Below are 14,632 nucleotides of genomic sequence, written 5' to 3'. Positions count from 1 at the left end.
ACAAGCACTGCAGATAAATCAAGGCAAAAACGTGTTATTAGGCAAAAACACATTCCAACTGACATGAATATTCTGGGTAAAGTATTCTGTGGCTGGGTCTGTAATGTAAGATACAGACCATCAGGTCAGCTCAGGGAAACGGAACCTGTGGCAGCCCTGATTGCCTACCTCCACTGCATGACAGATCTGTCTTGCCACTTTAATCTCCCTCAAAAATACCAAACCACAGGCACTGAGCTGGAAATGACACTGTACTTTTCCTGCAGAACATTATGTCTGTGTGTGTGCACTCAGGTGATGATTATGTCGCAGACAGGGTATATTCTGACGCAGAGAGAGCAAAAGAGAGCAAGGGAGACGGATCAGAAGTGGCGAGTGCTTGCGCAAAAAGGGCGTCACCCCCAAATAGTCAATATCCCCACCAGAGTAGTGCTATTGATGTCATAAGTATGGGACACACCCGAGCTGGCCAAACCACACAGGCTCTCTAAGGGCCAGGGCAACTGAAAAGAGCCACATGCACACGCACACACACACACACACACACACATAGAGCACCACTGGAGACGCAGGAGAACATGCATACAACTTTCAAAGCTGCCATAAAATCGAACCCTTCACATAACACCTAATTAAGTTCAGAAGTAGTTTTAATATATTGCAGATATATTAATATAGTATTAATAATATATTATTAATAATATATTACAGATACAGACAGGTGACTAATTAAAGGAAAAACTAACATAAAGTGTCTTAGTAAGTTGTTGGGTCACCACAAGCTACAAGAACAATGTGCCTTGGCATACATTCTACAAGTCTCTGGAACTGCGCAGGAGAGATAAACATCATCCTTCCAAAAGATTTTCCATCAAATGTTGTTTTGATGATGAGCCACAGGCTTTTCCTATTAAATTTGTCACTCACTAGTATATCAATTTTGCTAATTATCTAAGTTTAAAATGCACTTTGAGTAGGCTTTGAGTGTGGACATTTCAAATATGAACCAGCTAAATCCTAAATATAACTCTGCCTAAATATAACGATGTATTTTATTCTAAAACCTGTGAATTCTCTGTTGACTGTGTGTGTTGTGAATGTGTGTGGAAAAAGTACTGAGAAATATAGATGTATGTGGGTTTAGATATAAAATATACTTAAGTGAACGTATAGATAAATTTTACTCATATAAAAGTGGAAAAAATGTCCTTAAGTGAAAAAAGTTAATGTCTTGTTTGTATGTAGAAAAGTAACTTTCATTACTTATCTAAAACTGTTAGAAGATGGTTTTTGTTTTAAAGCAACTATGCAATTTTGCCTGAAAACATTATTCAGTCTCTGTAAATTTGCAGGTCACATGCATGATTAATGCTACGTATTTTGCTAATGAATTAATTAGAAGTGAAAGATCATGTAAATAAGCAATATTTACCATTAGCTAGAATTCAACTTGCTCTCTACCCAATTTATGTTAGCTACTGGAATTGATGCTAGTATAACCCGGCATTAGCAAAGAAAACAGGCCTTATGAGTCTTGCTTATTCCAGCATATTCAAACATTTTACTGAGGTAGGGTCAGGGGCACTCATCATCAAATTCAGGTTTGCAGTCTGGTGGCACACACAGAAGGTCACAGCAGGTGGTGAAATGGCACAATTCCTAATTTTTTTCAAGTTGATCGGATGCTAAACTGAGCCCATTTCATTGATATATATAGTAACAGTTATTGGCTTGAAGAGAGAAGAAGAGCTAAATACAAGAACTAAATAAAAATGTAAGGAGTGAAAAGTAAAGTTTTTTTTGGGAAATGTAATTATGTAAGAGTGCAGCTATCCAGTTTCAATAAAACTCAAGTAAAGTGTAAATGCACTAAAATGATACTTAAGTATAGTAAGTACAAATACTTACTAACAAATATTTTCCACCGCTGCATGTCAACATACATGCACGCACAATGCCCTACAATTACCATGCACAGAAAAAACTACAGACAGCGAGGTGCCTCTGAGACGAAAGATGGAAACAGAGCTGTGTCACAACTTTCTAGGTGTCCTTTTGGGTGATTCTTTTCCCATAAGATTATTTAAAAGAAGTCAACTAAGGGAATATTTTGATGGACACCTTGGTACATTTTAGCACTGTAAACAACTTAAAGAAGAATAGTCTGATCAAAACTCTCATCTCAATCTGTTATATATATTTAAAACCACACAGATCCTTCTAAACGAAATATAGACATTCACAAGAAAAAAGACATCTCATGAGAAAGCCATTTTTGTGTGGTAAACAAAGAGGCTTTCTTCAGAGAAGGATGTACAAGAAACACATTCAAGACGCCCCATAAACTATCGATGCAGAAATATTTACGTTAAAAAAAAAATCTGTTCCACCTTTAAAAAAAAAAACAAATCGAGCAGCTACACAGGCTCCACTCATTCAACACATGCCTCAGGCCACGTGAAAATGCAAACTTCCCCCGTGTAACTAATATGTTTTATTTCACTAGTGTTTGTGTTTACATTGCAGGATAAGTTTGAATGGTACAATATAAAAGAGTGAACGTATTTACATACTATCAAAATTTTTTGAATGAGTGGCAAAGACATCACTTCCTCTAAAGGGAGGAATCTAATTCTTCTCTAAACTAATATAAAATCTTATGAGTAATAAGAGGATATTTAGAGGTAATATGATTCAACACAGTGCAGCTGATTAGCATTTTAAGTGCAGACTTTCGGTATGAATAAACTAACGAGTGTAACGTCACTGGGACGCTACTGAATCTGAAAGTCTTCTGCTCACCCGATCTGTCTGTTGGTGGAAGGAGCCTGCGTGATGACTGAGCTGGACTGTGGTGACGGCAATGCCTGCTGTATCACTATGCTGCTCTCATGGTTGGCCATTCGGCTGTGAGGTTGCTGGTGCTGGTTGGGGCCTGGTTGTGCATGAAGAGCAATATTCTAACGAGAAAAGAGACAAAATGTGCATCAACATACCAATGACAGCTTCCTGCACTGCAAAAAAAAGTGAAAATATCTTAAATAGAGTCAAATTTATAGAGTATTTCTTATTATAAAATTACAAAAATCAAATATAAAATTATTAAACCTATTTCCAAACATTTTTACTAATTCAAGCTTTACATTTTCTTATTCTATTGGCAGATAATTTTGCTTCTTTCTAGAAATAAATGCTTACAATTTGCAAAATTTATCTGCCAGTAGGAAATACTAGATAATTTTGACTACATTCAAGATATTTTCACTTACTGTGAATTTTTTTTTTTTTAGTTTGCAAAAAAATGAGTGTAATTACCATTAATATGCATGGAAATTACAAAATGAAATGTTTATAGTTCAAATCATGAATTTTGTTTAAAAATGTGCCTACACACATGTCATCAGTTAAATACTGTACAGAATGCAACACTAATATTTCACTAATGGAGGTCTCATACTAGTCATTAATTTACAGATAATAAATATGCATATAAAATGTTATATGCATTTACTTGGCATTTGTGCACATTAAAAATGATTAAGGAAGTAAGTATATTATTAAGTATAATAATAATAATAATAGTAACAATTTTCTAGAAATATACTTGACCATGAATGTAATGTATAAATATTTTTCATTGTTTGAGAGATACTCATATGAAATTTAAATTAATTTTAATACCCTGTTTATAAATTTTTGGTAAGGTCTCCTTTAAGACGCAAATCCTGTCAGGCATTTTTCAGTGTAAATGAATTACACTAAAATTAAATTATTAAAACTTAGTCATAATTCTATCCAACATTAATTACTCTGTACTTTTGAGTTTGTAAAGTAGAGCTCTGTGCTGAATACTTAAAATTAGGAGCAGACATTTGGGAGGCTTTATCTCTTTATATGTCTTGTGTTAAGACAGTAAATCAAGAGAACTATTAAAATGTTAAAGTTATTTCCAAAAAGAGTACTTATTAAGGAGAAGTAGGAAACACCTACAATATAAAAATATGAGAGCACTAAATAGCAGTCAATGTTGCCATATAATAACTACTGCTATGTTAACTACTTTTTAACGCTTATTGGTAATGAATTAATGTCTGGCATGTAATATATACTGAAGTGTTATCTGTATATCCAGGCCTTGTCGAAAAGTGCTGGAAACAGAACTACTACTAAACATCAAGTCTCTTTTCTGGAACAGTTTATAGACTATGACACGTTTTGACTTTTGCAGGGTGTTTGGAGCATATTATTATATGAGTTAATGGAACATAAAAGAGCAAATGGAGAACTTTAATAGCTGTGGTATTTATACCAGTCATTTGGTGATTTCTGTTCTGTATTCTGCCTACAACATTGGTGCAATACACTGCGGTTTTAGGAGCAGTTCTTGAGTCTTTTCTCTTGCTTCCTCTTGATGTCATATAGGTATTCAATGGAAACTATTTTTACTATAATTAACCATGTTGTCCATGTATGCATAAAAATATGAGTGTAAAGCTTTCATAATGTAATGAGAATTGTCCCAAAACACATATGGCTTAGAATTTTAATTGAACTAAATAAACCATATGCACATAAATATGCACATAAACTAGACAAAATATTAGGGTAAGTATTAAAGAATAATTCCATCCTTTTAAATCATTTTCTGTTAATTTGCCTACATTTATTTTTGATTGACCAAAAGATAATTTCCTGACACTTTGTGTGTACACCCGAGCTTACACAGGTTTTCAAAAAATACATCTTCAAACATTTATAAGTAAGTCATTTGAAGTACCTAACCTGAGTTCAAATATTCAGAACCCTAATATAATATTTGCTTTGACACACTAAAGTCATTACTGCACTGTTCCTAGAATTCCAAAAAAAGTTTCTTTTATTTTTTTGTCTCTCTTTATTATTAACCCTTTAATCCTGATTGTCATAAATGAATATAATTATTGGCCTGACAAAAGGTTCTTGCACCATTGACAGGTTCGAAGTTTTGTTTTTTTAGCCCACATTGAATGACACTTTATTTATGTTATTATTATTAGTAGTCTAAAGAAGTAGAAAACTCATGCATTTTCCCACCTAATGTATAGTTGTTTGAGGTTTTTTCTCAGCAGTAGTGATGAGGAAGTTAGCTAGGGTGGGTGGTCACTGGCAAACCTCAGAACTAAAACAGCATCTAAAACAAAACCTGAAACCTTAAAGTCTGATCAGAAACTAAGTGTTACCAGTGTAGAATTTTAATTAAAATGATCTAGTGTTTTAATCCTGTCTTTGCCTTACAGTGTATGATAATGTACTGTATTTACAGAAAAAAACATGCCTTGATTACACAAATATAAACACTGGTCCCGACAGTCGAGAATTTCTGCCTTCTTTTATTTCCTAGTTTCTTAGGAAACTATCTTCCTGCTTTTTCAGGAAAACAGTTTCCAGATAAGCATATAGCCTACACTTCCGAAATGATCTTTGCTTAGATATATTAAGAACAAGAACAGAAATCCCCTTCATTCCCCTGGGTAATCTCTGAGCTGCTTCTCATGTGTTAGCCATAAGTCTTAGCTGTTAACCTATATCGCTATATCAGTATAGCTTCTTTACTGTACTCAGCAGAATCTTGCTACGACCTGCTAACTGCTGACTTTGCATCTCTACTCTACAGGTACTCTACAGGTTACACCACCCAGACATCAGCTCGCCTGAAGAAAGTCTAGCCAAAAACTCAGGCTAGTCTAGTAGTTTGTAGTAAAAGTAGTCTAGTTTTGATTCTGTGTTGTCTAGGTTATGAAACCCACACTAGGGCTGTTTGTAGGTATTAGCATTCTCACAAGCAGAATAACATGAGGTAGACACAATGGTTGACCACAACTGTGTGATTATTTTACAGACATCACATTAATCACTTCACACTGTCCGAGACACAGGCACTGATGAAATATGGCTGTCTCTAAGGGATGTATGTAGTGGTTTAGATGCCACACTAAATTTTATTTAGAGGGAAAAAACTCTTATTGGTCCGTTGCAGACTCAGACAGATGCTATTGATCCAGTTTTTGCAAGCTGTATGTGTGTGTGTGTATGTGTGTGGCTGTGTGTGTGTGTGTGTGTTCACTTCTGAAGCAATATTGTTTAGAAGCTATGGGAGTGACAACAGCGGAATTTAATGTAGGATGAGCCCCACAGTGCAGCTGCACCACAGGCCCCACTCTCTCACCTGTTTGGTGTCCTCCTCCTCTTGGGCTTTGCAGAACTCCTGCTCGATGGAGCAGTCCAGCTCACTGAACAGTCCTACCTCCTCACAGTTCTTCAGGAAGCGTGTTGGGGTTGGCGTCTGGTCTGCAGACAAAGCAAAAAACATGATTTAAAGCTTTAAAACCTCAGTCAACCACATTTTTAGAAGCAATATCAACCCCCGTAGTGTCTTTTGAACAGTATATATAGTCTGTAAACACAGAACTGGTCAGCACCATTAGTTTTGTATAATGACTCTGGGGATTAATTTACATGTCACCAACATCCTAATGCAAATATGCTCAAATGTTTTCAGAATGATGAAGGAAGCGACAGAATTCACGTGTAAACTCATTTTTTACAGTAATGTAGATGTTCTGGCATACAGAATCAACAGGGATCTTGGAATTTAACCCAGTATCAAAACTTAAGTGAGCACTTAGCTTGCTTTTAACAGTTAAGTTACAGTTCTAGACTGCAATTTGCATTGTGGGTTATGGTAATAGGTTGTGTGACTTTAAATGTGGTTAGAAAGTGCATTTTTTTACAAGCTCAATGAGGTGTACATGACATTTTAGTTGTTTAATTGTCTCTGAATATGTGGTTGTGTGTCTGAGTGAGTGAAAGAGAAAGAGAAAGAGAGACAGAGAAATAAAATATGAGTATGTATATGATAGTGAGAGAGTTGGTGAGTGAATGTAGAGTGAATAAGGGAGTGATGGAATGAGTGAATATATGAGTAGGGATGTATGACGAAGTGAGGAAATGAATGAATATATAAATAGGGGTGTATGAGGGAGTGAGGGAATGAATGAATATATAAGTAGGGGTGTATGAGGGAGTGAGGGAATGAATGAATATATAAATAGGGGTGTATGAGGGAGTGAGAGAATGAATGAATTTATAAGTAGGGGTGTATGAGGGAGTGAGGCTGAAAAAGGGAGTAAATGAGTGGGCATTTGAGTATGCTGTGTTTAAGGAAGTGAGTGAAAAAGTGAGTGTGGGGTAGCTGAGTGAGTGAGTGAGTGAGTGAGTGAATGAGGAAAGGAGTGAGGGAGGGACTGAGTGGCAGAGTAAGTGAGAGCAGCAAAGAGATGAAGGGACTGAATGTACAAGAATGCACATCTAGTGGGAAACCTAAAGCTTCCAGGCTGCTTGGTCCTGAAACCTGATCTGCTCCCTTGACAAGGGTAAATAATGAAGAGAATCACAGCACTGCTGGAGAGGCACAGAGCTCACACACACACACACACACACACACACACGCACACACACTAGCCTTTACGTACTTTCCCTTACTTAACTTCCAAGATAAATTTAAACATTTCAGGCTGAAAAATTCTTTATGACTTTTAGCCTTAAAGTTAAACACAAACATGCATTTTACAAGCTTGTGTAAACTAATACAGTTCCATAGTTAATAAAATTTTGAAAATTTCAGACGTTATCTGAAGTAACAGGCGGGAACCATTTCATCATTTCAACTGTTTGCATTTTTAAAGAACCATAATGTGTATGTGACTGGAGTCAGATGTGGAATTTGTCTCCAAATCTGAACTTTGGATTTCTCCCTGTTTTCATCACGGTAATTGTGGTTTTGCGGTTTGTTTGGTTTTGTCCTAAAATGACCAGCCATCTAACTGATATGGGGCTTAGAGCGTGCGAGTGATAGGAGGGATTAGAAGAGTTAGGTAGAGGGCAGCAAAAATATTATTTTAACCACATAGTTATGCATTTTAAACTTCATGTACACACGCCTAATGCTTGCTAATCAAAGACAGACGTCAAATGAAGTCTCAGACGGCCCATGCGGCTGTTTTTTTTGTGTGTGTCTGTGTTCATTCAAAGGAGTATGCATATATTGTCATTATGAGGGACCAAACCGTTCTATTGTGAGTTTGTGGTGACATGTCCCATAAACAGCATTTTACACAAAATGATGCAGCTTTTGTTTATAAAAAACAGTTGAAGTTAACACTTGGGTCAAAATAGTATATAACTATTTTGAAACAATATCCCATTTATAGACCGTAATACATGTGCGAGTGCATGTGCGCATGTGTGATTCACCTGATAGCATGTTATCACTTTTGATGGGGGGAAATTTGAGGGTCATCTCATGCTTGTGGCGATGAATCATTAGATGGTCTTCTGTAGGGAAACGCTGTTAGACACAGAAACAAGTCAGTCTAAAAGCAGTTGTGGTTTATGTCATGGCTAAAAACAGATGGTGGTTTTGCTTTGCCTTTATAGTTTTGGCAGAAGGCTTTGTAATATCCTGAAATGGCATGGACACTTACAAATTGTATTCAAAACAATCAGTGCGATTCAGGGAGCTTAGAGTAGGTGTGATCAGACGCTTCACTGTGGAAGGGTCTATAAGTGGTCATGGTGCAAAAATTTATTCTCACTGCTAGCTCATGCAGCCTCATAAACTGAACGTGGTTATTTATTCTTTGCTCTTATCACACACAATCACTTATAGCATGAGAATGTGGCTTTAGGACACAAACATCTCTGATATCTGCAACTGATAGACTTACCCTTTTGAACAATCTTTAATTATCAGCAATCCACAGACTGCCGGTTAGACCGGTGTAACCCGTGACCCATAGCTATAAACATCTTTATAATAACTTAGAAATGATTCATATTTTTATAGGCCTTTTACCCAAATTATTACACATATAAAATGTACTGCAAAAGAAAAATAAACTATGATGCGCTACTCTGGGTTCCTTTTTATCAACATGCCAAGATATAGTGACCCAGACATCTAAGGAAATACAGTGGCTTCACATGTTAAAAAGGCCCAAGGGAAACAGTTTTCTTAACAGGGTAGCATTTCACTGTTTTCTGTGCAGCAGTGTTTCTCTTTGAGAGAGCCTCTATCAGGTTACTGATGCGTTCATCCCCGCCATTGTGCAGTCAGACTTACCTGAGAGCAGCCTGGAGCGCTGCAAACGAACGGCCTTTCCTGCTCAGAGTTCATCTCTCACTCCAGCTCCTCATAAACCTGAAAACAAGCATGTAGAAAGAAATCAGCGCCTTGGCTCCGTGTCGCAGTTTGCTTGTATCACGTGCCGGCGAAAGCTGTGCTACCTGCCGAGGATTTTCTTATCAGAATCTCAGAGGTGAGTATTCAGTTGCCTGTGCCTGCGTGCATTGCTGAGGTTAAGGTCATGTTGGGGTAGAGCTGAGAGAGGGAGGAAGGATCAGGAGCACAGTTTACTGGCCCAAGGTGTCACACTGCCTCTGTGTCTCCATGGTGCTACTGCTGACCACAGCACAAGTGTGTAAATTATCCACCAGTTACCCAGAACGCAACCTGGTACCCGGATAGCAATAGCAACAAGGGCTGGGTATCAACAAACTGCCACTCGCTCGCGGTTATCCTGACCCCTCAACTCTGCCGTCCTCTCAGTCATGCTTTTAGTAGCAGGGATGAGGTCAGTTTAGCATCTGACTGTTAATAATGGTAAATACTACAGGCTCTATTCATTAGAGTGATAATGAGTGTGACTATCAAACAGACAGGGGAATAATTTATAGAGTGGAGCGTAAAGTAAATAATATGTCACAAAACAATGGCAAAACTTCCAACGATTTCTAGTGATCATCTTACAAGTGCTTAATAATTCCAACCCACCACTGATAAACATTCTCTCTCCTCTCTATTTCACGCCCTACGTATGTCTATCGCCCTCTCCCTCTTTCTCTCATGAGAGCCCTTCTTCAGTGCCATGATTAATACCACTGATGACAGTCTGACAATGGAATGGTATGTCAGTGATTCTGTTTCCCACATGAGGTGTGTAAACAGATGCTCTCTGGCATTAATGGAAGTTTGTAGTTTGTCTGCAGTTTTCTTACAAATACGTAGTTGCTACCATGACGCTCATTTAAATTAAGCTGTGAAATAGGTGGGTCAGCATGTGTGCCCCAGGGAAGAAGAGGATATTTCTATTTCCAGAGATGATGAAATTGGAAGGACTTAGTGCGTAACTCAAATCTCCTGGCCCTCTTAGCACATCAGGGGTCTTATGCAACTCAGTGACCGCATATCTATGATTAGACCCCGAGGATAAATCCACAATGGGGTACAAATGAGGAAGTAAGAACAGGGAGCTTTTTATAATGCTGCATCATGATATACAATAATTTTCCAAAATCTTTTTTCTTTAAGTCCCTTTTTCACAGTTTATACATTTGCAATTTGGGCATTAAACACTGTTCTTTCACATGCCTCATTTCAGTAACAGCACCACAGTCTAGAAGGGCCTAATGAGTAGCTGTCTTAATAGTGCATGACAGCCTGAGTCGAGTCCTCCATATACAGTACTGTGCAAAATTCTCAGACACACTATTTTTTTTAGTACAAATTTTGTTACTGATTTTTATTTTAGGACTTCTACATTATTGATTCAGTACAAAAACAATTTAAATTTCCAAACATTAGTTTTCCAGCACAAAATTAAATGTTAGAGAAAAACATTTGTATGTCAGTAAAGAAAGCAGCATATTATGTAAGAGACACTTTTCAGACAAAAAACATAATGAAGGCTGCTGGGTTTTGCTGCAAAAATAAGAAGCAAGTGTAACAGTCAAAGTCTCCAGAAGAACTGTGGCAGATTCTCCAAGATGCTCAGTAACACTTACAGCTCATTTCCTTATAAAACTGCACAAATTGTACCTGAGATTACTATTTGTTTTTTGTTTTTTTTTTAATCAAAGGGTCATCACACTAAATATTGATTTTTGTATCATTTATTACTGTTTACTGCTCTTTATAGTATTTTTTATGTAGAAAGATTTAATTTCATTATTTTTGAAAGCATCTTTGCACTACAGCATTTCTTTGCATGTGCCTAAGACTTCTGCACAGTACTTTACAATAGTAAAACCAGACTAACAGCCGTGGGCTAGAATATGTATTGACACGCTGGTTAGACAGCTAACAAACATTCTCTTTCCAAATATGTGGAAAATAAACATGTTAGGAGTTCTGAGGCATGAAAAAGGAGGCACATAGAGCTCTCTTCAGCACTCTTCAGGTTAGGTCTCTCTGGGGACACACAACCTTTACTGCATGAACGCTTTCATACACAATTTGCATGTGATTTTTTTTTTCCTGATGGGTCTCGCCAACTGTTTCCTCTCATGCAGTCAAAACATTCAAATTTGGCGTTATGTTAGCCAGAGCAGTTTTCCCTTACTCACGGGCCGACGGGCAGAACCCCTCCAGCCAGGCCCCAGCCCACGGCCTTATGGGTTACATGCGCTGGTCTCGATACATTGCCTCTGAGAACCAGAGTGATGAGAACCAACAACATGATTTCGCTCTCTTTCTCTCTCTGGATCTGTGTCTGCCCCACATCTTTCTCTCTTTTCTCTCATTACTCTTATTTCTTATGTATATTATCTCTTATTTATATAAGACTGAATGTATATCTTATTTCTGTCTTTATCATCGTATTTATTCTCTCTTTGTTATCCCAGATGTATCAGGCAGCTTGTGTGCTTGCAGCTGCATATCCAAAATCAGTCTGGAACCAGAACCGGCTTGCTTGGTTACGATGTGTAATTTAATGACCATCAGACAGTTTGATAAATTATATAATAATTGTCATAAGGCTTTTGCTGAAATCTAGCCAAGATCGCACCTAAAAAAATGGAGCAAGTCCATCCATATCATAAGCACACAAGGCTGCTTGTATATAGTAAGCTTTATTCTGATACAATGGTATCACTTTTCTGAGGAGTATATAAGGCTCAAACCCTTCAGAGGTGGTGTAAAGGAGACTTAGTTGGTTATTTTGGTGCAGAGTATCACGGCAACGTTACTAAAAGCACAGCTCACGGTGCAAACTGATCAGTCCAGAACATACGGCTGCTTCACCCTGCATACACACTCGTGTGTGTGTGACTACACATTCAGCATGTCTCATGTACGCTCTGAAGCCTGTCATCACAGCAGTTCAGAGTGATGTATAACTCTGTACTTGGTTGATTGTTATGACCTCCAAAATGAACAAGCTCACTTCCCTTTCTCTGTCACATCTTTTAGACACTCGAAACTATCTGACCCCACCCGACGACACGGGCCTGCGTGTAATGTCAGATTGCTGGAGATTCGACTGCACCATTCAGGGCAAAGGGGGCAATTGACTTTGCTTTTGCTGATATGTTTTCATTTAGCAGAGGAAATTTGGTTACGTTTCACAGTAAGTGGGTCCCGATGTGGGAGCACATGAGGTTTAGCGAAGCGGAGTACAGTTTCATGAGGAACTTTTGCTCCCAAGGTTCAAGCTAAAACTCAGGTTCAAGAGAGAATTCAAACAGTATGGAGAGGGAGGAGGTGAGCGTAGGTTGCAGCATGCACAAACTTGCACTGCAATTCAACCCCCCCAAAAGAACACACACACACACACACACACACACACACGACTCCCTAGGCCTTTGACAGCACAAGTTCAAGGTTGGATCAGCGCAAGCCCGGGGGCGAGGAATAAGGCTCACATAGGCAATGCACTTATTGTCAAGAAGCCTTCATAATGAACAGGCAAAGGGGCCCCACAATGGCCACCTTCAATCAGTGACAATCACTTTGCCTCCTCAAATTTAAACTTAAAACAACTGCTGAGAACTCACATTTTATTTCATATCTTAAGGTAACACAGAGTCCATAGTATGCACTGTGTAATTGTTTCCTATCTCTACAGATATTTGCTTAGCAAATACAACAATTGGCAGAGTTAAATTTGAACACGACTGCTTGAAAACAAAGTGAAAAAGCCGGATGAAAGAATGTGTGAGAGCCGCCTTCGGCTGTACTGATAGCGTTGAAGGTTGTCAAACTTCTATTAAAAAACGTAGTCACATTTCCAGTTTAACTCCTCTATAAAAGCAGAGATATGACCTGTTGTGTTTTTGTAGATTTACTTTTCCTTCAGGAAGTATAAAAGAGTATATCAAGTATAGAAATTTATATTAATTTTTGATTTGTGCGTCAACAAACTTTATTGCTGGTGTAGTTAAGAATTAATTCGCACAAACCCCTTCCCAAAAAAAAAGGAATCAACATATATAATGTACTTCACAAACATAATAAATCTGAGTATATTTGAATATAAATTTGAATGTAAATTCACAGAGAAATTCTTATTTTTGAAAAATTAATGTGAACATTCAAAATCCTATGCATCATTACTTTTAGGTTTTAAAACTAATTTTACTAACTCACTCAGATGCTATTTTAGGCTTTAGAGTAGATAAAAAAAATTACAATACTAACCTGATGCTTCTCAAACGACACGTTAACCTCTTAAACTCCCAGGATCCACTGGCAGCTCGGGACTAATCTTTCTTGCACTCAGAACTACATATGTTATTATATTCACTGTCTGAATGTACTGAATGATTCATAGAAATGAATAATAATAACTGAATAAAATGCTTTAGGACGAATAACTGAATAATGAGCTAAAAGTGTAAGAGTAACGCAAAAAAAATGCAAAGAATTATTATTATATATTATTATTATTATTATTATTAGTTGTAGTAGTAATATTATTATTATTATACATTAACATGTATTTATATTCAGGCATTAATAGATTAAAAAAGAACTGTATTATTATTGTTGTTATTATTAGTAGATGCTGTTATAATAATAATAATAATAATAATAATAATAATAATAATAACAACAACAACAACAGCAACTATGTTATTATTACTATTAGAAGCTATGAAAAGAAATTAATTATCTAATCTATTAACCCTAGAGACACTAGTTGGTCTACAGACAGCGTGTGTATGGATTAAAGCATGGTTTCAGCCTGGAGCTTTTAGTGCTTGCTCAGCACAAGTCTCCTGAATCCTTCACCATCTCAGTGCTTAATCAAATACCCCGACTGGCCTGCAGAATGACGTAATGCCCTAAGGCATAGCAGTTTTTATGGACAGATAGAAACTACAACTGTGGTATGAAATACAATATACAAGGCAGCCTAAGTGTTATTTGGGAATAGAAAGCCTTCCTGTGCCGACATTCATCCTTGTCAGTGTGTCAGTGAAGCTGAGGCGGTTGAGCTCCATGTGATCTAGAGGCATTTTAATGCAGAGCGGCGCGGGTCCGAAAACTGTGTGCCGGTCGCACGTCGCACAACACTTCACTACTGTCATGCCCACAGGAAACTGAAGTCCTCTCTCTCTCTCACACACACACACTCACACACATACACAGAGACATGCGTGCAGCACCTAAAACGAAAAGTCAGCGGCTCTCCGGTGCTGCACAGTAAGTATGTCACTGCTGGAGGCGCGCAAAAAGCAACAGAGAAGCGCTCAGGAAACTTCTAACCCCAGTCACACGCACGAGCTGTTTTCCCGAGCTGAAGCAGTAGCT

At 37.6% G+C, this 14,632-nt stretch overlaps 1 protein-coding gene across 2 annotated transcripts in view; it reads right to left on the bottom strand.

The window, feature by feature from the left end:
- creb5b (cAMP responsive element binding protein 5b) overlaps positions 1–14,632 on the bottom strand; it is a 58,137-nt gene that overhangs the window by 43,063 nt on the left and 442 nt on the right. The window contains exons 1-5 of one of the 2 annotated variants that reach the window (XM_026940019.3): positions 9,325–13,721; positions 9,161–9,238; positions 8,293–8,386; positions 6,206–6,327; positions 2,803–2,960 (exon numbers count right to left, since the gene is read on the bottom strand). In XM_026940019.3, coding sequence (XP_026795820.1) covers positions 2,803–2,960; positions 6,206–6,327; positions 8,293–8,386; positions 9,161–9,214 — 428 coding nt within the window. In that variant the 5' untranslated portion in view covers positions 9,215–9,238; positions 9,325–13,721. Of the gene's footprint in view, positions 1–2,802; positions 2,961–6,205; positions 6,328–8,292; positions 8,387–9,160; positions 9,239–9,324; positions 13,722–14,632 lie in introns of those variants that run through there. The other variant, XM_026940021.3, reaches the window with a different exon arrangement.

Source organism: Pangasianodon hypophthalmus, chromosome 1, assembly GCF_027358585.1.
Source record: "Pangasianodon hypophthalmus isolate fPanHyp1 chromosome 1, fPanHyp1.pri, whole genome shotgun sequence".
NCBI classification, from domain to species: Eukaryota; Metazoa; Chordata; class Actinopteri; order Siluriformes; family Pangasiidae; genus Pangasianodon; species Pangasianodon hypophthalmus.
The sequence above is the reverse complement of the archived record's forward strand: the minus strand, read 5'-3'. Positions and strand labels throughout refer to the sequence as shown.